Source organism: Trichomonas vaginalis, chromosome V (assembly GCF_026262505.1).
Source record: "Trichomonas vaginalis G3 chromosome V, whole genome shotgun sequence".
NCBI classification, from domain to species: domain Eukaryota; phylum Parabasalia; order Trichomonadida; family Trichomonadidae; genus Trichomonas; species Trichomonas vaginalis.
The window spans coordinates 23,864,984-23,885,651 of record NC_067207.1 but is presented as its reverse complement, the minus strand read 5'-3'; the positions used below and the strand labels follow the sequence as shown (position 1 = coordinate 23,885,651).

The window sequence follows — 20,668 nt, the reverse complement described above, 5'->3', positions numbered from 1 at the left end:
GTACATAGACTTCTTGTAAATGCTGTTGCAATGTGGGCTTCACCTCGTTACGCTTGGTATATTTACAGACTTCTTGACGAACTTCATAGACAAGAACGTGAAGAGCTAGAAACAAGCTTGAAGCAAAAGACAAAAACATACAGAAAAGAATACCACGTTCGGTACCAAAAGGAAAGGAAAAGAACTATAAGTATATGATTTACACTGAAGAGATGGAAAATGAAGAAGACAGAGATATGGTTATGTTGCATTTAGTCAGAAGAAACAACAAAAGCTTTTACGACTTAGCTAAGATTTACAAATCTGACAGAAATTGGTTCTATCGCGAAAACTTACCGATTTCAATGACACCAAATGAAGATTTAAACAGATAGTTCAAGATACGTTACCTCAAACACACTATGATATGAAAGGTTGTACAATACTTACATTCAAAGAAGACTTACCGCTACTGAAGGAAAAGATAACAGAGTATTTCGATAACTTCAAAGAAGAAGAGTAAATGAACCATTTATTTTTCAAGCTTGACACCAAAGATGGCTCATGTAGCTCTAGATGGTAAATTGCCTCATCTGCTGGGTCTATGTCGGTCATTGTTTCAAGACAAGTCTTTTACTTTTTCAAGACAAGTCTTTTACTTTTTCAAGACAAGTCTTTTACTTTTTCAAGACAAGTCTTTTACTTTTTCAAGACAAGTCTTTTACTTTTTCAAGACAAGACCCGTTATTTTTCAAGAAATTTTTTGGTGTAAAGTTCTCAAATTTGAGAACAGTGGTCTTGATTGAAGACGATATACTTTTTCAAGACAAGTCTTTTACTTTTTCAAGACAAGTCTTTTACTTTTTCAAGACAAGTCTTTTACTTTTTCAAGACAAGTCTTTTACTTTTTCAAGACAAGTCTTTTATTGTTTCAAGACAAGTCTTTTACTTTTTCAAGACAAGTCTTTTATTGTTTCAAGACAATGTCCGACGTACCACCAACCGAGTCCATTCCAAAGCCAGAAGAACCGACAGCCCCAGCACCACAACAGACTAAGACTCAAACACTTACATTTTTACGCTTGACTTTTTACAATTTGAACTTTGTTTGCGTAGATATGAATTCTGAAAGAAGTATGAGGGTCTTGTATGACTTTGTACTTCTCCCATAGTTCATGTCTGTCAAACTTACCTGCCATGGACTCTTTCATAAGTTCCATGAAATCGTCTTCGGACAATCCGGGGAAAAGTATGATATCAGTAAGTATTCTCTTTACATCCTTACTTAAACTCTTGGCTGTCTGTACACAAATGACAACTGAGATGTTAAAGTGTCTGAGCTTCTTAAGAATTCGACACATGTCTTGTTCTCTGTTCTTTAACAAAGGATGAGAAGCAAAGTCATCTAAGATAAGAAGACATATGAGGGTAAGTCTTCCAATCGTAAGATTGCAATTTCTTCGAAATGTATTCTATCTCTTTCTGTTTGTTTCTGAAGTGTTTCTTCTCTAATATTCTCTGCATTTCCTCATTTGGGTCTTTAAACTTCGAGTTTATATACTCATTTATAGCATTGTACTTCAAAACTCTTCTTTGGTACTTCTTTATCCAATCTAACAACTCAGTATCTTTTATACATACTAACTTAGACTTTTTTATAATATCTTTGAACGAATTGACGGTTTGGTCAAATTGACCAGAAGTACTACAAATGACTACTAACTCATAGAATGGGTTCTTCTCATCTAGTTCTTGTTGTTGTGCAGCCATTTTAAGATAAGTGAAAGTCTTACCCGACCCAGGTGGTGCAATTAGACCTGTTATACCATTCTGAGCAAATAGGAACTTGTCATGTATGGGTTTTATCTGAGCATTTTCCAACTTCCTCTTGTTCTTGTTTAAAACATTCTCAAATTTCTTGTCAATGTCAGCAAACTTTTTTTCTAACATATTTTTAGAAAAATTAAAATTTTTATCTTTTAGGAAATGTCTAGCGATTTCGCTATCTATATTCGAGACAAGCTTTTCGACAGCAAAACATCTGTCGACCATAAAATCTTACATAGTGTAAACAAGAAAGGTGAATTTGTTCTAAAGTTCTGTTTCTGGGAATATGACAAGAACCATAAAACCTTAAGCAGAGAAGTCTTAAAATTTGTCAATGACAGACTTGTTGACAGAGATGACGCCTCTTGGAGAGATGAAGTCCAACAAAACTTCTTAGAATGCAAAGAAGACACATGCGCTGTTCTTGAAAATGAAATAGAAAACAGAATAGAAGAGCTATTAAATGACAAAGCACTTTTACAAAAATATGGTTCTGAGAAGTTTGACATAACTCCACCAGAGAAGAAGAAGAGAGAAAAGAAAGAAAAGAAAGTAGAAGAAGAGAAGAAAGAACCAGCCAGAGAAGGGGAGATATGACATGTAAAAATAAAATTTTATTTTTAGAACATTTCTGGGTCAATGTCAATGTTCTCTTCCTCTTTAGGAGCAAACACTGGCTTAGACTCTAAAATCTTTTTACCCAATTTACCTTGAACTTTCAACTCTTAGACTCATAATATTCATAGTCGTCTGCTTTCTTTGGTTCATAAGGTATAACAAGTTTGTATGCTTTGCCTTCTTTAAGGTTTGAAACCTTCTGTCAAAACTTTCTTTGACTGTTAACAAACCTTCTATGTCTAAGTCTTCAAATTTCGCACCATTTTTAGTCACAATAGCAAACTTAACTGGTTCGATGTTCCAAACTTTGTCAAATGTAGACTTTTCAAAATGGTAGAAGTAAACATTCAAATATGTGAATGGGTCTAGTTCTTCTTTAAGTCCTGACATGTACTTGTTGACTGAGATGAATTTCGTCATCTTTTCTATCGGATAAAAAAAATATTTTTTTTAAAATTTACTCAGAAAAATTTTTCTTTGTATATACACCATTCTGTACGTCTAAAAGATTTTTGACATTTGCCAAGAATGTTCGTTTAGACGCTGTCATATAACCATACTCTTGACAATACTGTTTATACGAATCGTACAATGACCTTTCATCTAAACACTCAAAGTCAGTTTCATCTATAAACAGTTCATATACACTCTTGTTTGCTTCTAACAATGTTTGTCTCTCTTCGGTATGTGGAATTTGTCTTGGATTGAACTTTGAAATATCTAATGTCATGAAATATGAGAACAAGTGGTTGTAAAAGTCAGATGTTAAAGTTTCTGCTAAGTCGTCAAAATATTCTGTATCTTGCATATGAGCTTCTGACGTTCTGACAACTACATATCTTCTGTCAGAACTTTCTAACTTCATCGGAACGGCGTTGTTTGAAACCATGACGAAGTTTGCAACATTTTCACAAACTCTTTGGTCTCTATACTTTCTTTCAACAACTCCAACTTTGTCTGTTATAAGACTCTTCAAAGCATCGAGTTCAAAACTTTTGTTGTATCTATACTTTGAAGTTCGTTACATACTATAAGTTTCATATTCTCTATTGAAGAGTTAAATTTACCGCAGATGTTTTCTAAGTTTGTCATATTCGGGTTCGAATAGCCCTCTAACAGTTTGCATAAGATATCTGTAAAGAAAGTGTTCTTACCTGTTCCTTGTTTTCCAATTACAATGAGAGCAGTTTCATTTTTAGCACTTGGATGTTGTAAGATGTTTGCAAACCAACATAAGATATACTCATAGACTCTTTCGTTTCCATTGCATATAATTTCTTTGACATGGTCTAACCAAGCTTCTATAACATTTTCTTTCCATTCTACTTGTTCGTATTTATATCCAGTGAAGATAGAATAGAAGTTTGGAGATGGTGTATAGAACTTTATACCACGAACTGAAAAATCTTCTAACTTTGACAATAAGATATCCCAAGCATCTAACATCTTCATACCAACTTGTACGACTTTTATTTTCTTAAGTTTCTGTTTACATTCTTGTTCTGAAACTATTGTCGCTTTAGGTTTGTTAAAGACTACATCCCATTCTTTCATGACATAACATTCTGGGGCAGAGTCGACATAAATGACTAAACGTTTCAAATTCTCGACTGCTTTGTTATAGTCTCGAAATGGACACATATTTCTGAACGCTTGGAAGTCATAAAAATCTGAAACGTCTATTCTGTACATTTTTTTATAAAAATAAAAAAAAATATTTTTTTTATTCTTGAGCTATTGTTGTTCTTGACTTTGTTGTTGCATTTGTTCCATTTGTTGCATTTGTTGTTCTTGAGCTATTTGTTGTTGAAGTTGTTCTTGTAGTACAATACTTTCACCAGTTGCATCTTCCAATTCGAAACTTTCTGCCGTCATTGACAAATACATAGGACATAAAAGTTTTACAGGAACAAAGTTTGCGTCAACTAAGGTTAAGTTTATGTTTGCTAAAGTGTTTGAGTTTACTAAAGCTGAAAACTCTGCATTCGAATGAACAATAGGCAAACCAGCAGAGAAAGTGTTGTTTATACGCATGAGTATCTTTTGGTCATAGTAGTTTCTGTCGACATTCGAATAGCACTTTGAACCTAAGTTTGAAACAATATATAAAATAGGTGTACTTAAAGTCAATGGAACAGACATTCCTTGTATGACACCTTTTCCTGTTATAGGAAACTGTTGGTAGTAAAAACCAGATATAAGTTTTGTATTATAGCTCATATCGTTTATACTAAACTCAGTCGGACATCCAAACATAATGAAACCTGCTCTAGTTGCAGCACATGTTACATCCGTCCTTAAAGTATTAAATAAGTCAACAAAACCTGTTGGTGGTATATCTGAGTAAGTATCTTCAAAGAAGTATTTTTTACCATTCACAACAACAAAGTCTTCTGGTGTCAAAAGAGCAAAACAGGCTTTAGTCGTCATCGTGTTTAAGGTCAGTTTACAATATCGTCCTTGAGGACTTTGTAAGTTTGTTGTTATAGAATTATATGACTCAGGGTTTTTAGTCGTAATAGTATAAACCACTATGTCTTCTGCCATTTACATATATTTAAAAGTTTTTCTGAAAGTGGAGAAGAACTTCATCTAAACTTTCACATGGCGTTTCTTGAAGTTCTCTGTCTAAGAAGTTCAAATATTTTGTAAAGACATAGAACTTTCCTTTGTCTACACGAACAAACAAAACAGGGTCTTTCATATCGTTCAAAAGTGTGTAAAGTCCTTTACATGAAATAAAGTCTATATTGTTTTTCTTCAAACATCTTTCAAGAAGTTTTGACATTTACTTAGCAAGTAAATTTTAATGAAATGTTGTGGTTCGTCAAATATTTTTATGACGTCTGGGAAACTATATTTTAAGTTCAACGTTTCACCTCCTTTCATAACGTATATCTTGTCAATGACATTATATGAAACACCACAGCAAGCAATGTCGGGTTCTATTTCTTTGATGTTTATATCGTCTGCCTCTGTCAAAAGTTTCAATAGTTCTTTCAAAATTTCATGAGGTGCAATGAATATGAGTTCACTTTTACAGGTTGTGCTCAACCAAGTTTAACATTATACCCAAAGCTTGACAAATCTTCTCCTGAGTTTTAAGTTTGTTTTTAAGTGTTTGGTAGTCATTTCGAATATCTGCAACAGAACTTAAGTCTCTGCTAACTTCAGGATATGTTGGTTGTTCTTTTACAGGAACTATTGTTATACCATCTTCGTCTTCGTATGGTTTCCCCCTTCAACATCTCTGTCTTTGACATTGACAACAACACTTTGACTGTTTGTTTGAGTTGGTGAATTTAACTTCACATCTGCCATCGCCATTAAACCTTTTGAAACACTTACGCTTCTTTTTTCGGAAATGACATTTTACTTAGAATAAAAAGATGGACGTATTTGAGTATCTCTTCGAATTGAAGCAAAACAAAGTTTACACACACAAACAATACAAGTTCATTGACAGAGTAGTTCTTTACACAAACAATGGAAATGTTATAGAATAGCAGTCTTTGCTGAACCAAAATATTTTCATAAGCAAAGAAAGTTGGTTATAACTGAAATGGTGAAAGTTCTTGAAGCAGACAAAAATATAACAACAAACTGACCGATATTTCTAAAGGTAAGTTTTTAATACAATATTATATCAAAACTGGCGTACTGTCAATATTTGACGGAGAGAAGTCAGTTCAAGAACAACTTACTGACCTGCTGCCAAAATCTGCTCGATGGAAGCTGTCGTTATACCAATCTGAGGAGCCCCAGCAGGTTTCATCGAACGAATCTTCAAAAGAGCATCTTCCGTGAAAAGTGCTATTGGTTTTGTAAACTTCTTTGCTTTCAATTCATCTGGGCCGTCTCTGTCACCAGTATATTGTATTTGAACTGTACCAACAGTTGAAATACCACCCATAAAGTCTTCTGAGTCAGCAAATGGAATGCCAAGCCAAAAGTTTGAACGGTCTCCATTTGTATATTGAGTGTTTTGAGCTCCTGTATGGGTCCATACTTTCACATATGGCATAATAGAACTTTGCATTTCAGGGTTAATGGTTGTTGTGAAGTTGTTGTTAAAGTTCATAGCATCTAATGTCAAGTTGTATGACCTCATATCCTCAACTGTAGAATATTCTTCTCTTGGATAGTATTTGCCATCTATGTTTATATGATATTTAATACCAGGGTTGTAGAAACAAGAATAGTCATTTATAGTTCGTCTGAACAGTACAAACATAGTATCTGCATGTTTCATTGCAGTTGTTAAAGCAATATCTGTTCTTGCACCTGGGTCAGCACTTTGGTTTCCAACTTCACCTGCAAAGTCTTTGACAGATATTTGGTGTATAGGGAACATAAGCGGAACTGCAATATATTTGGCAGCTAAAGCATTTGAAATATCTGGGTCCAACATATAGACTGCAAGTCTGCTTTCTATTCTCTTGCATTCAAATTTTTCGCATGTGAACTTAACTGGGTCCCAAGCAGTTCCAGCAGCATTGAAGTAGTAGTTTACTTCAGTGTTGAGGTTTGAGAAACCAAAGTCTAAGTCAACTTTGTCTTTGCAAAAGTCGGCGAATGACGTTTGATTTGCTCCCTTTACGTCTGTAAGAGTGAATGGGTCTTGTGTTGGTGCAATGACTAAGTTATTTTTGCTTGGAGTAAGTTCGATAGAAATTTTTCCTGCCCAGTTTGGCAAGTATCTTAAAAACCTGAAGATGAGGAAAGATGACAAAGGAACTCTAAGTTTCAGTTTTACTTTGGTTACTGCTGCTGCAGTTTGTCCAGAAAGGTCAACATAAACTCCTGGAACGTTAGGGTCAAGTCTTCTTATTTTCTCAATAGTTGCATACTGGTCTGTTTGTTCTCTAGCTTGTGGTTGTACTGAGTTTCTCAAAGCGAACCATTCATAGTTTGCCCATGTTACTGTTTGAACTAAGTCAGAGTTAGAATATATCTTATATCCCATGAAAACTTCTGGAGCATATTGGTATCCGACATAGAAAATTCCATTGCAACCTTTCTTGTCAGACAACTTGGCAGAAGGTTTTATTTCAATGTCTTGTTCCACGTATAAGAATGAGTTGTCAATAGAAATTATATGAAACCTGTCGCAAGCAATATCTACTGTTGTTGAAGAACCTTCTCCAAACTCACCTACATTTCCATAAGAAACAGCAGTTGTATATTCGTAAGTTCCAGGAACTATTTCTGACCTTCTAATGGCATTGTCGCATTCGTTATACCATTCGGAAACATTTCCATTCATGGCATCCAAAACTGTTGGCGTTATATTCTGAGCGGCGTACATTTCATATGGGTAAAAATATAGAATAGTTGGGTTTATGTGTCATAATAGAACCCACGTGGACCAAGCTTTACTTTCTTCCTGACTGAGTTTTTAACTCTTCTTTTTCCTTCATTGCCACTACTTTCACTAGATGAAGTTACTTCTTCACTACTTTCACTTTGTTCTACTCTTCTTCTTTGGTGTCGCTTTGGTAACTTGCCCTCTGCTTGAAGTTGTTGCATCTTTGCCTCATGTTCACCTAGTATGTTGTAAATTTCCCATGTCCTTTTTGCCTTTGGGCTCTGGTCGCCCATCTCAGGTAACCAATATCCTAGAAAGAGTTTGTCATAGTTTGTATTTGAGTCTTTGCGTATTGTTTGCATGACTCTTTCCTGAGTTTCCGGTTCAAGCTCTTCAAACAGTGCCTGTCCATATGGAATAAGCTCGTTTCCAAATATATGTTTTTGTAGCCATTCTGGTTTTCTTTCCATGTTACCAACTATATCTTTTGTGAATGGGAAAGCTTTTACCCAATCTTTCAGTCTTGCGTCGTTTATTTCTGTAGTTGGTTTTATTTTGTCAAGGAACATGTTTTTCAATACTAACATTTCATTTGGTACTGTCCATTTGAGTTTTCTTAAATATTCATCCCTTCTCAGTTCATTGTCTGCAAAGTAAGTTTTTATGACATTTTGTAAACTTTCATTTGCAAGGTCATGTACAATAGGTTCTCTTCCTTCGCTCTCCCTAACTTTCTTTCTAAACTCTTCACCAAATATACCATCTCTATGGTTCTGTGTAGTTCTTTGAGATAAATGTTCTAGAACGTCAGGTGTTATATTTCCATCAGCCATGTTCATTTCATACTGGTCCAAAATATCTGCATGTTTCATATCTTTCAATGGCATTAAAGCCGCGCTTAAAATACCAGCTATATCTGGTTCACCATTGACTTCCATTGCGTCTACAACTTCTTGGAATTGTGGTTGTAAGTTTATGAACCACCTATCCGGGTTAGCTTTATGACCCCATCTCATTGTAGTTCCATCGTCTGCAGAAACAAAAGTAGGTTTGTTTCCATCTTGGTTAGGTTCTGAATGAACTTTAAACAATGTTTCATTTCTATATGTTTTCTTGAAATTTAACCTTTTATTTTCACCGAGTTCATCCAAAGATTGAACGTTAAATGCTCGTAAGTAAAAAGGGTTGTTGTATTTGTGTACATTTTCTTTCAGTGCTTCCATTCTATGCTGAATATTTTCATCTGGTGTTGGAGTCTTTTGTATGTCGGCAAACATTTTTCGATATTCTTCTACTATGTCAGCCGAATTTTTTTTAGACTCTTGGAAATATTCCATATTCTCCGCATACTCTTGTTGAGGGTCAAGATTTTTCGGCTGTTCCAAATCTTCATCTAGTTCTGTGAAGTTAGTTTCCAAAGGAGTGACTTGTTCGTTTCCTTCAGGCTCTTCTAGCTGTTGTTGCTGAACTATTTCTTCCATGTCTGGTTGTATCTGAACTAGTTCTTCCTGTGGAGTTTCTTGTACCTCATCTGCTGGCATTTCATATATTCCGAGACCGTTTTCAACAATTTCCCTATCTAAGTCATCCGGACTCATAAACCTTTCTTCTTTCGTTCCGTCTCTATTTTTTACGCGTTTCATGACGGGAGTTGAATTGTCATTTAGCTCTGACATCAAATATCTCGGAGTAAATTCGTTCATGTCATTTGGATGATATGCTATTAAATCATATCCCTTAGCGAGCTTGTATTTTCCAGGTTTGAATTTATATCCGTTTTGGTGCTGAGCCATAAAGCTAAATAGGTCCGGGTCAGTATTTCCATCCTTGAACTTTCTAATAGCTTCTTTATATCTGTCACTAAAGTCAATACTATCTGGGTAACCATAGTCTTCCTTAAGCCTTTTTAAGAATTCTTGGTTTCCTTGTTCTCTACTTCTTTTATGTCCTTGCTCTGGTTGTGGTTGTTGTTGTGCTGGGTTTTGAACTGTTGGTTGCTGTGCTGGTTGTGGAGGTGGTTGTTGTGCAGGGTTTTGAACTGTTGGTTGTTGTGTTGGTTGTTGTTGTTGTTGTGCTGGATTTTGAACTGTTGGTTGTTGTGTTGGTTTTGGTGCATGCCTGTGTCTGTGTCCATGTGACGATGTAAATGTTTTAGGTAGTCCTGGTGCAGGTGCTTCTCTTGGAGGGTTTGGTGGTATATAAATTCCAACAGCTGGTATATAAGTTCCACCAGCTGGCACATATGTTCCATCTGCAGCGTAATGTCCTACCTGACTTTTCGTTTTTAAGAAAGCATTTACTAGGTCTGTTTTGGTCTGTTGTAACTCTTTTTCTTGACTTTTCACAACAGTTGCTCTAACGGCGTCATAGGCACTTTGAACTGCCTGTCTCGTTGCTGCATCTGTTATTTTCGTCATATTTTGTGCTACTTCTTTTAACTCTTTGTCGAAACCTTCAGACTTCAGTTTCTTTCCAGATGAGAAGTCGTTCACTTGTTTCACCTTACTATGAAGAGCTTCGAAGGCGTTCTTAAAGTCAGCATTTGTTAAAGTTTCATTTGAACTGTCTTCATCCGCTTGTATTTTTGTCCTTATTGACCCTATGAGTTGGGCTGCTTTAGCGTTGGCTTGGGCATCTAACCAGTCATTGTTAGCTTTTATATATTCTGCGCTTTTCATTGCCTTTTGCATGGCTGCGTCGTTATTTTTACTTTCTTGTGCTAAGTTTTCATACTGTACGGTTTGGTTTTGCAACTGTAAAAGTTTTTCTGCCTTTACATTTGCTTCAACTTCTTTTTTATACTCATCGCTATCCATATATGTCTTCAGGGCTTTTTGTTTTATCTCTTCATCTTTCAGTACTTTATATTGAGTAGTATGGTTTTTCAAATTTATGACATCTTGTTCCATTTTTGCTACTTCTGCTGCTTTTTCTGACACTTTTTTCGCATATTCCTCTGTACTTAGTTCTTTCAGTTGTTCTTCTTTCTTCTTTTTCTCTACGTTTAACTCATTGAGTTTCTTTGTGTGTCTGTCATATTCTAGTTTCTTTTCGTTTTCACCTATTTGCTTCTGTATGTCTATGTTTGACTTTTTGACATCTGCTATTTGATTTTTGAGTGAACTCAAATTCATTTGACTTTGAGGGTTATATGCTGTTCCGTCTGCAGCTCCACCATAGCCTGCCATTTTCGCTAAAAGTGCCGCTCTTAAACCTCCACTCTGTGCACCAACAACTCGGTTTAAAAGCATAGGATTGCTTGACATTTGTTGCAACATAGTGGGGTCATTCAGCATTTGTTGTTGCAACTGTTGTTGTGGTGTTAGTCTTACTATTGGATGTTTCAATGCTCTCTTCCTCTTACGTATATTCTTACGTAGCTTACGTGGCATTTAAGTGAAGTTAAAAAGCGGTTTTATACTAAACATCTTCGGGGCTAGAGGGCGCAACGCGCCTGGAAGCCCCAATACCTTTTTTTTTTTTTTTTTTTTTTTCCCATATCCATTAGAAAGAATGATGTTTAATAGCCCGATCACGATCAATCTGAAGCTTTTAAAAATTGTATTTTTGATGAATCCAAAGTGTGATAAGCATAGATTTTACATTTTTGGCAATATTAGAATCAAACATTTTTTTCAAAAATAAAAAAAAATTGGAAATTTGGAAATGTTTCGTAGAACAGTACATAGATTTGATTGGATGATCAAAACTATTGTACTTGAGATGTTTGTATATCTAATTCTACCTAAATGTTATCCAAATTTCTCAGTTTATGAGAATAATCACACTTTATCCGAAAATTGTCAATGGTGGTATGATTTTCCGGACGTACAAACAACATCAGTCGTTACTAGAATCGATCCTAAAGACTTAATATATGGTACAATTACAAATGAACACTATGATTTATGTTTTGATATTCCAAAATACTTTACGACTCAAAGCATTGTACATATTTCATTAATGTATGATGTACTATACCATAGAGAGATGTTAGTTAAAAATGATACAGTAATTCGCTTATTTGGCTTTTATCCTGCAAATTATCGAAATGTTTTACGACGATCCGATCGAGTAATACCCGAAATGCTCCATTACGTACAATACTGGCATATGTATGGCCATTACATTCATGATTTTTTGAGTTCAATGATGTTCGTACCTCAAGAATTAATGGAAAAGGGAATACTTGTTGCCAGTCCAAAGAAATCGATCAAAGCAGTCAAAGATCTTGTTAAATACCTCGGTTTGAACATTACTTTCCTCAAAATGAAAAAAGATGAACAAATTTATGTTAAAAAGTTATGGATTGTGCATACACTTGAATTAGGACATGGATATGCAAGTGGAGGCTTTACTAGAATGCGAAAATTGATAATGGAAAAAGTAGATTTTAATAAAATCAAGCCAACAAGGTTTGTTTTGGCTGACAGACCCCCTAAATCTGGTAGAAATTTCGAAAATCCGAAATTAATGTTGAAATATCTTAATGATTACACAGTTATCGATAAAGGCTGCAAATGGGTGAGAGACGATAAGTTTTTCGGAGTTCCTGTTGAACAGATTGTTAAATACTGGCAGAGTATCAAGGTTCTTGTTACTTTACAAGGATCTGGAATTTATAATGCAATTTTTATGCATGAAAAGTGCGGAATGTGTCTTGTTTTTTCAAGTATTAATGATGGCCCTAACTTACACTTATGTACTCACTTACATATTTTCTTAATTGGAGTAATTCATCCAAGAAGAGCTCATAAGTCAAGAGAACCGCAAGTTACTAACTATACCTTGATGGTTCAATACACTCAGAGGGTTGTTGATACTGTAAATCAAGGAAACTGGACAAGTATGGAAGGAATCCATGTTTTCTTGAAAGAAGCACCTATTGTTACTAATGTTTCTCATTTTGTTAGAAACTACAAAGACTTTACTAAGAATTGGTAAAGAAAAAATATAGATTTGTTTTTTATATTTTAATAGATTTTGTTATTTGTTATAAATGTTATTATTATGATGTTTTATATGATAAAATTGCAAAATATATGTCTATCTTTTATTATCTGAAGAAATGTTTTTGAGATATTTTTCAATTTCATGCTAATACTAGAAACAAATACAAATATCCATGATAGAACAAGAAATATGAATGTTCTAAGCATGAGCAAACATAATATAATGGTAATGTCACTGATTTAACAAATTTTTAGAGAATTTTGGAGATTTATGAGCTGAATTTCGGATATTCCAAAGATATTAACTGAGAAATCATATTCCTGATTCCTTAAATGTAGAATCAAATTTTAAAATTAATATTTCATATGTTTATCATATCACAATAACAAAAACAGTCCTATTCATGTTTTCTCATCAATTGATTGGTGAAACAACCTCTGATAATTGAGTATTTTATGTGATTCTGGTGATTCATCTATAATTGTCACTTTTTTACCTAAAAAATGGAGTTAACTCGATTAGACTTTCCTGGATATGTTCAGAATATAGAAAAAGCTGTAAACATGCTTGGTGGAAGCCATGCTATTTTTCAATCAATCACATCTAAAGATACTCCGTTAAAAATTAATTTTCGACCAAATGATCAGTTAGGACACGAAATTTCATCTTCATCATCAGATGATCCCTGCATATTGCTCAAAATTAAGCGTTTAAGAAAATATAAAATTGTAAATGGCGAAAAACAATTAATTGGAACAGAATACGTTGCCGAATTCGTTGGAAGATCATCACAAACTTTCGAATTTAATCAACCAAGTGATTTTCAGTTTCTTCCTGCTCTTCAATCCCCTTATAATCAGCCAACAGTTGTTGATCCACCTCCACAGAGCTTTTTGTACCTTCCACCACAAAGATTCCTTCATAACTACAAGTATAAGGCATCGTACATTCAGCGTCGTATCTTTGCAGCTCAGCAGGAACAAATGAAGACTTGGAAGAAGTCAGAATGCCCTTGGATCATCAATCAGCAGTTATTATTTACACTCAAGAATGGTCCATCACCATCAGAACCCGCTTCCGATATCAATCATGAATTATTATCGCTTTTACAAGTTTTATTCGATGAAAGACCAATTTGGACAGTTTTGGCCATTTTCGATAAATTTTCCACCAGTAAATCAGTCATTACCGACCTGAAAATGAACGAAAACTCCCCTGTTTTCTTCCATACTTTGGCTTGTGTTGCATATTTCGTTAGAAACGGTCCATTCAAGATGTGTTGGGTCAAATATGGTGTAAACCCTATTGCTCAGAAGGAATTATCCATTTATCAGACAATTGTCCTCTCATTAAAAACATGGGAATATGCGGATGAGATTTCGAAGCGAATAACAAGAACATCGAAGTATATACCAAGAAATGAGGAAGTTCCTACCGGAATCTCATCATTAAACGCAATTCCAAATAAATTATTTTATGCCGTCCAAATTTGCGACTTAAGAGATAGTTATCCAACTCAGATGTCCCAGATGAAGTTGGATTCCTATAATAGAAACCACGGATGGTACCACGAAGAAATTATTACGAATATCAGAAAATTCTGTCTTCTCAAATTGCAAAGATTGCTTAAGGACTCGAAGAAGGTCAATCCGAACATCCTCATGGCTGACATTAACTCGAATGTCGACTTGGCAAAGGAAATTTCCAGATCTAAGGAGTCCCAGAAGAAGATTGACTTCGACTTTTTGTTTGTTAACGATTTCCAAGGAATTCTTGGCATATGCGAGACAAATCTCGACAACTGCGACTATCAAAATATTCTTGGAAAGAAATTCACATTTATGAGTTGTGTTGATCGTATCAACAACTTTTAAACAATTGTATTGTGTGTTTTAGAATTAAAAAGATATGTTTTATAATACAAAAATATAAAAAAAATTGATCCAAATTCACTCCTTTTTTTCTGTCTTTGAAATTGCTTGATTACTCAAGCACTGTAGGGTGAATGCATTGTTTTTGAAGCTGTCATTCAGAGCATTAACTGGATCTGTGATGCTGGAATGAAATACTTTCTTTTTTGTTGATTTTTTGTAGGAATATTCAGGACATTGTTGGGCGAATTCTTCTTGCTTTTTAGCGGCTATTTCTTTGAATTTGTTTAATACTTCTGGTGATTCGTTTTTATAGCGGTCACTCAATAATTTCATCATTTCGTTAGTGCTAATATCAGGATTTTCCTTTTTTATCTCTTCCCTGATGGAATTGCAGTATAATATATATGCATTTGGTGGCTTACGTCCTTTGTTGACTCCATTATCCATATGTTGTAAGAAAAAAATATTATTTTCAAAAATTTCGTCACGTTTTCATTAAATCGTGAACTTATTTCAAGAAAGGTACATTCACGAAAAGTGACACCCCTCTTCTTTTTTCCTAGGGTTACTGATCGCTTTCTTTCTGCTCGCCATGCCAGAAACGAAAGAAATGATTGATGCAGAATAATTTATTACTCCAATTGGCAACTATCTTGTAATATACAATTAGTTGCATTGTCAGTTATTCTCCAGTATTATTCAATTTAAGTTCAACTTCTTTAATTTAAATCATACTGCAGCTATACCCTCGCGTTGAGATAAGAACAAGATTACACATGCTAAAATCCCACATTAAAAATCGAAATTTTGCAACTCCAAAATGCAACGACAGAATTCCTCGTAATTTTGGTTTTTTACTTACCTTATGATACATATTCAAATGACTTGAATATAGAAAAAGTTACTAAGATTTGAGGAAATCATTGCAATAAGAAATTAAAAATCGGTTTTATTATATAAGTTACTTATGTATTAAAATGACCTCTATAATTAGTGTACAGTGCCTCACATAATCTTTGGATATTTCTGATTTCAAATTTATACATTTTGATTGGAATATTCATAACTCAAATCTAGATGATAGTTACTACATTTATGCGAATACAGTACGTATCCATTCATCTATTTACTTGTTGTTGTTGAAATAAAAACGTTATTATTTTACTATCTTAAAATAAGAATTTTGTTATAGTATTAATATTTTCATCAACAATGATGACATTATATCAACTCTTAAATGACATTTTATCAAATATGATATCAAAATCAAAAATTAGGTGTTTTTTATGAGTAAAAACGTGTTAATTTGACGATTTGGCTAATTATACAATACTTTTATTTTCCAAATTTTTTTTGTAATTGATTTTTTCAAGAGAAAAATCAGATTTTTGATTTTCATTTTTGAATTTTTGAATTTTTTTTGGAATTTTGAATTGATCAATTAAGCAGAATGAGTTATGGGAATGCTTTATACATCTCACAATGTGATGAATTAAAGACGAATCTTAAAAAATTATTTAAAATCACAAATATCATCCTTATTCTCATTTGTTTCAAAAAAGATAGTACTAAGTATTGATAAACCATGATCTATATTAGTAAAATACTTGAATAAAAAGTGTAAAAGTTGAGTTTTTATTCATTTTTATATTAGATTTAAACGAAAACCTGTTTCATATTAATATCCTAGTCGAGAGATGAGATTTTATTCGTATTTGTTAGCATTCAGTAGACATTCTAATCTTGAATTTTAAATCTTACTTAAAATTATTAATAAATGTGAGGTTTTGCTTCGATTTCTGATTAATTTGATTAAATTGTCTCGACATGCATCTTGAATAATATCGTTTCTTAAGGAACTCCAAGATTTTCAAGAGACTTCTTGCGATTTTTGATAAAAGATAAGAACTCTCATTTACGAAAAATGGTTTATTGAATATAAAATATTTCTGTAATGACTCATTTTCATTATACTATTTTCAGTCAAATCCTCAAAAGTTAATATTCAAATCTCTTATTTAGCTGAGAAACTGGATACTACATAATGGATCATATTCATGTAAGCTGGAAATGGTATAGTTACATTCAAAAGCTCCAATAATACTTCAATTTAAAATACAGAATATGAATATTGATTTTTACTTCTATTTGAAATTACATTTGATATATAAATCATAATTTGATGATTAATTGATAAAAATTAGGGAAATTAAAATATAATTCACAAATCTTTTTATTATCTTAATAACTTTTCAAAATAAGATCATATTATTCATATTTGGAGCCTACTGATTCTAAATATCCTATTTATTTGAAAATCTATCGTTGGGAAGTCTCGTGCATGTACCTTTATTTCAAGATTATTAAATCAATACTTTTGTTAACAAAATTTTTGATCACCAAATACTTTATAAACTTTATTTATTTTCTAAATGTTGATCTGAAATATTTGTTTTTCATGTATTTTTTTAAAACAATGTATGTTTTTATTACAAAATGTACACATATGATCACACCATATAAAATATCAATAATTTTTATTTCAATTAAATCTCTAAATTTAATAACTTTTATTTGAGCATGTGGAGAATATAATATATTGTTATCATTAACATACATTATATCCATATTTATCTTACATAAAATCACTCACATTTCAATAGATCTCATTTCTTATCCAACAATAAACTCATTATAATATTTAATAGGTGTCATTCAATCAATTATAAATTATTCAGGATAAACATCCAATATGAATATACTTGATTAAGATTATCCTAATTGTTCTAAAATAGTGTTTTAATTACTAAATAATGAGGAAATTGGAGACTAAGTATTTTCCAAACTTCCCTAATGACAAATAGAGTAGTCTCAAGCTCAACCATAGAATAGGAACTATAATTATTTTATAATGATATACCATCATTATAAGAAAAAATCATTAATATATTAGTCAATTATTTAAGTCTTTATTTTTTCCGATCTTTAGAAATATTTTGAAAGATGTTGTTCATAGCTCTTAAGGGTGCACCCGTATGTACGTTTATTTGAGAGGAGGAGGATTACCCTCTCAATTTTGAGGGATTCGTTAGTTTATTTTCTCGATGAATATGCAATAAAATTTGATTTTTACCTTATCAATATACTTCATATAATATACACATGTTCATGTAAAAACTTTTTTCCAAAATCCTCAGGAATTAAGGGATTTTTGAATTTGAAGAATTTTTTTCGAATTTTTTCGAAAAAAAAATATTTTCAGAACAGCCTTAACGGCTAAGATTTAGGAACAATGTTAAGTATCAAAAAGAAAGGAGGTCTGATATAGACAACATATATCGTTGAAGGTTGAAAAAATCTCTAATATTTGAGCCCAAAATTTCAAATTTTAATTTTTTGAAAAAAGAGGCCACCCGTATGTACGTTTATTTGAGAGGAGGAGGATTATATTTTTGAAAGGGTGAAACATTATGAATATGTTAATTATATAATAATATGTATTATTATAAAAAAGAAGAAATAAAGCACGTTAAAATTTTTCTTTCTTGATTTTTTACAAAATCTACTTAGAATTATGCAAAATATGACTAAATAATTATAAATTTCAAGTTAAATTTTAATTTTGATAAATAATTTAAATTTCAAAATGTCAAGTTCAGTTCGACTATGTATGTAGTAATTCCTCAATAAAGTGCCAAAACCCTATTAAAATATATGAACATTTTCAACATTTTAATGTTTTTATTTAAAAATTTGATGGAATATGAGCTTCAAACAATTATTATGTAAATAAAAATAATTAAATATATGTATTTATTCGTATTACAACCGTAGTAAGTCGATTCTTCCTTTCTTCTACTGAGGTTTGAATTTGATTTCGAATTGTAAAGAGATTCAAAGGGAAAATACTAGCGGATAAAAACTACCTCCATGAAAGGGTCATAATGGAGTCAAGTTGTATTTTTTGATATTTTTTGCTTTTCGAGCCTAAATAGGTAGCCAAGATAATGCCTAAAAATAAGGTTCTAAATTCTGAAGTTTACATGATCCTCTCGTGTGCACCCTTAATTATATTCAAATTCAATTAAATTTGTAAACCTGTCACATTTATTCAAAATCCAAAAAAAAAACAATCGATTGGTCTTATTGGCTTTTTTGATCTTCAAAATATAAAGACATTATTTTATCTGTTCCATCGATGTATGCCTTTGAGTCTTTTTCGATTGTTGTTGAAATGAAATTTCAGTCCGACTCTAACTGTAGCCTTAATTAAGCTTAAAATCGAGTCATGTGTTGATTGTGTCAATGTCTATATGTACCATTTTACTTCAACGTAAATATGTGAATTGTTTTTTGATAAAAATTTCAGACAGGCAGCTGAAAATAGTATTATTAAACTAAGATATGCATTATCGAATATAACGATGAAGAGAAATCATCAGAATCTTATTCTATTCTGCCGAGATTATCAATTTGAAAAATACTTCTCAAAAGTAAAATTAATCAAATTTTAATACGTTTGTTAAAAGGATTCAATTTAGAAAAAATATCATCCAACAATTTTGTATGTCATTTTTCAAATTGAAAATTGTGAGATTATGCTATTGTAAATTTAATTGCTTAATTGACGCCATATATGAAATTTGATTTATTTCCATATCATAACCGTTTTTTAAATTCTATATAGCACATTCAATTCTCACAATAAGATCGTTATTGATATTTAGATATATATGTATACATACATAATGAATCAATGAAAAAAATATTCAATGAAAAATTTTATCATTAACAATCATGGACTTTCCAAAGCGATTCAACTCATATTTAGTCCAAGATTTTTTGAACAAAGGCACATCCTGCAGCATAGTACTTGCATTAAATGAAAAAGATAATGAACTTTACGCCTGCAAAATTTTCGACAGGAAAGAAATTACTAAACTCAATTTATTTGGTCGTCTCGAACAAGAATTGCGCGTTGTTCAAAATATAAAGCATTCAGGTATAGTTGAAGTCAAAGAAGTGTTATATTTTGAAAATTACATCGTTATGGTGATGCCTTTTTACCCATTCGGTACTTTACATGATAAAATACTTGATGAAGGTCCCCTTGTTTGGCAATCTGCCTTAAAATGGCTCCAATCATTGGCGGTTTCTTTATCATATCTTCACAGCAAAAACATTGCACATCGTGATATTAAACTGACAAACATAATGATATCGCCCAACCAAACGCCAATCTTAATTGACTTTGGTTTATGTTATGAGATTGTTCAAACACAAGAAAATTTAAGAACCACTGTATGTGGTACCCTCGAATACATGGCTCCTGAAGTTTTAGTCGGTCAGCCTTATGATCCATTGAAGGTTGATGTTTGGGCACTTGGAGTTTGCTTCTATTCAATGATCTTTGGTCAATTCCCATGGAATGGAACGGATAAGCAGATAGCTAAGGGTATAATTTCAGCTGATCCATATATCCCTCCATGTACTCCTTACGCAACAATCAAATTAGTGAAAATGATGCTAGCAAAGAACCCAGAACAAAGATCATCAATATTCGAGGTACTTAATGAAGTTGATAATGCACTCAGTTTTACAAGAGCTTATACTAAAACCGCAATGGTTAATAATAAGCTCCCAATCAAACCTAAGGTTGGTCCTAAGAAAGTCATGACACTTCTTAAGTTCTAATTCCATGTTCATTTGGTTGTTTTTTGTCTTGTGTTTTGTATTTTATTACGTATATTAAATTTTAATCATGTATTCCTTTGACAGGTTGTTTTTAAATTGTTCTAAATAGTTTATCTTAAATTTAATAGGTTTCAATTACAAAAATTAAAATTTATTTTTAAATTTCTCTAACAAAGAAGAAGATATGTTGTATTTTAAGATATTTTACACCTTTTAAATTGTATGATAAATAGTTTGAATCTCTACATTCATTTATACAAAGATATAAAGATAAATAAAGTTTTTTATGAATGTTTCACTTTACATATCATAGGAATCCTATGTGTATGTTGTGATGACTATTAATACAATTCTTTTTCTTTCCGCTTTAGCATGAATCAAGTATGAATGCAAAGTCATATTTTAAAATGCTAGG

The 20,668-nt window shown here is 32.5% G+C and overlaps 8 protein-coding genes and 3 pseudogenes across 11 annotated transcripts, besides 2 other annotated features; 3 read left to right on the top strand and 8 right to left on the bottom strand.

Annotated features, from left to right (window-relative positions):
• Positions 1 to 8,805: part of a mobile genetic element that runs on past the window's edge.
• Positions 1,056 to 1,929, bottom strand: TVAGG3_0391990 (annotated as a pseudogene). The gene has a single exon. A coding segment is annotated over exon 1 (874 nt).
• TVAGG3_0391980 lies at positions 2,882 to 4,116 on the bottom strand (annotated as a pseudogene). The gene has a single exon. A coding segment is annotated over exon 1 (1,235 nt).
• Positions 4,180 to 4,971, bottom strand: TVAGG3_0391970 (uncharacterized protein; the record flags this gene model as incomplete). The annotated part of the gene is made up of 1 exon (XM_051232391.1): positions 4,180 to 4,971. A coding segment is annotated over one exon (792 nt), but the record flags the coding sequence as incomplete, so codon positions are not given.
• Positions 6,125 to 7,221, bottom strand: TVAGG3_0391960 (annotated as a pseudogene). The gene has a single exon. A coding segment is annotated over exon 1 (1,097 nt).
• On the bottom strand, positions 7,765 to 8,565 carry TVAGG3_0391950 (protein of unknown function, DUF4106 family; the record flags this gene model as incomplete). The annotated part of the gene is made up of 1 exon (XM_051232390.1): positions 7,765 to 8,565. One exon carries the CDS (start codon positions 8,563 to 8,565, stop codon positions 7,765 to 7,767), a length of 801 nt encoding a protein of 266 aa, XP_051102120.1.
• An 833-nt stretch (positions 8,806 to 9,638) lies between the features above and the next one.
• Positions 9,639 to 9,866, bottom strand: TVAGG3_0391930 (protein of unknown function, DUF4106 family; the record flags this gene model as incomplete). Its single annotated transcript, XM_051232389.1, has 1 exon — positions 9,639 to 9,866. One exon carries the CDS (start codon positions 9,864 to 9,866, stop codon positions 9,639 to 9,641), a length of 228 nt encoding a protein of 75 aa, XP_051102119.1.
• Positions 9,867 to 10,571: 705 nt separating this feature from the next.
• On the bottom strand, positions 10,572 to 11,124 carry TVAGG3_0391920 (protein of unknown function, DUF4106 family; the record flags this gene model as incomplete). Its single annotated transcript, XM_051232388.1, has 1 exon — positions 10,572 to 11,124. A coding segment is annotated over one exon (553 nt), but the record flags the coding sequence as incomplete, so codon positions are not given.
• A 265-nt stretch (positions 11,125 to 11,389) lies between these two features.
• On the top strand, positions 11,390 to 12,696 carry TVAGG3_0391910 (glycosyltransferase family; the record flags this gene model as incomplete). The annotated part of the gene is made up of 1 exon (XM_001584237.1): positions 11,819 to 12,676. The coding sequence occupies one exon, from the start codon at positions 11,819 to 11,821 to the stop codon at positions 12,674 to 12,676; it is 858 nt and encodes a 285-aa protein (XP_001584287.1).
• A 492-nt stretch (positions 12,697 to 13,188) lies between these two features.
• Positions 13,189 to 14,559, top strand: TVAGG3_0391900 (5S class rRNA transcription by RNA polymerase III; the record flags this gene model as incomplete). The annotated part of the gene is made up of 1 exon (XM_001584238.1): positions 13,189 to 14,559. One exon carries the CDS (start codon positions 13,189 to 13,191, stop codon positions 14,557 to 14,559), a length of 1,371 nt encoding a protein of 456 aa, XP_001584288.1.
• A 21-nt stretch (positions 14,560 to 14,580) lies between these two features.
• Positions 14,581 to 15,006, bottom strand: TVAGG3_0391890 (HMG-box family; the record flags this gene model as incomplete). Its single annotated transcript, XM_001584239.2, has 1 exon — positions 14,635 to 15,006. One exon carries the CDS (start codon positions 15,004 to 15,006, stop codon positions 14,635 to 14,637), a length of 372 nt encoding a protein of 123 aa, XP_001584289.1.
• A 2,576-nt stretch (positions 15,007 to 17,582) lies between these two features.
• Positions 17,583 to 18,623: a mobile genetic element.
• A 728-nt stretch (positions 18,624 to 19,351) lies between these two features.
• On the top strand, positions 19,352 to 20,333 carry TVAGG3_0391870 (protein kinase protein; the record flags this gene model as incomplete). The annotated part of the gene is made up of 1 exon (XM_001584240.1): positions 19,357 to 20,253. One exon carries the CDS (start codon positions 19,357 to 19,359, stop codon positions 20,251 to 20,253), a length of 897 nt encoding a protein of 298 aa, XP_001584290.1.
• Between the last annotated feature and the right edge of the window lie 335 nt (positions 20,334 to 20,668).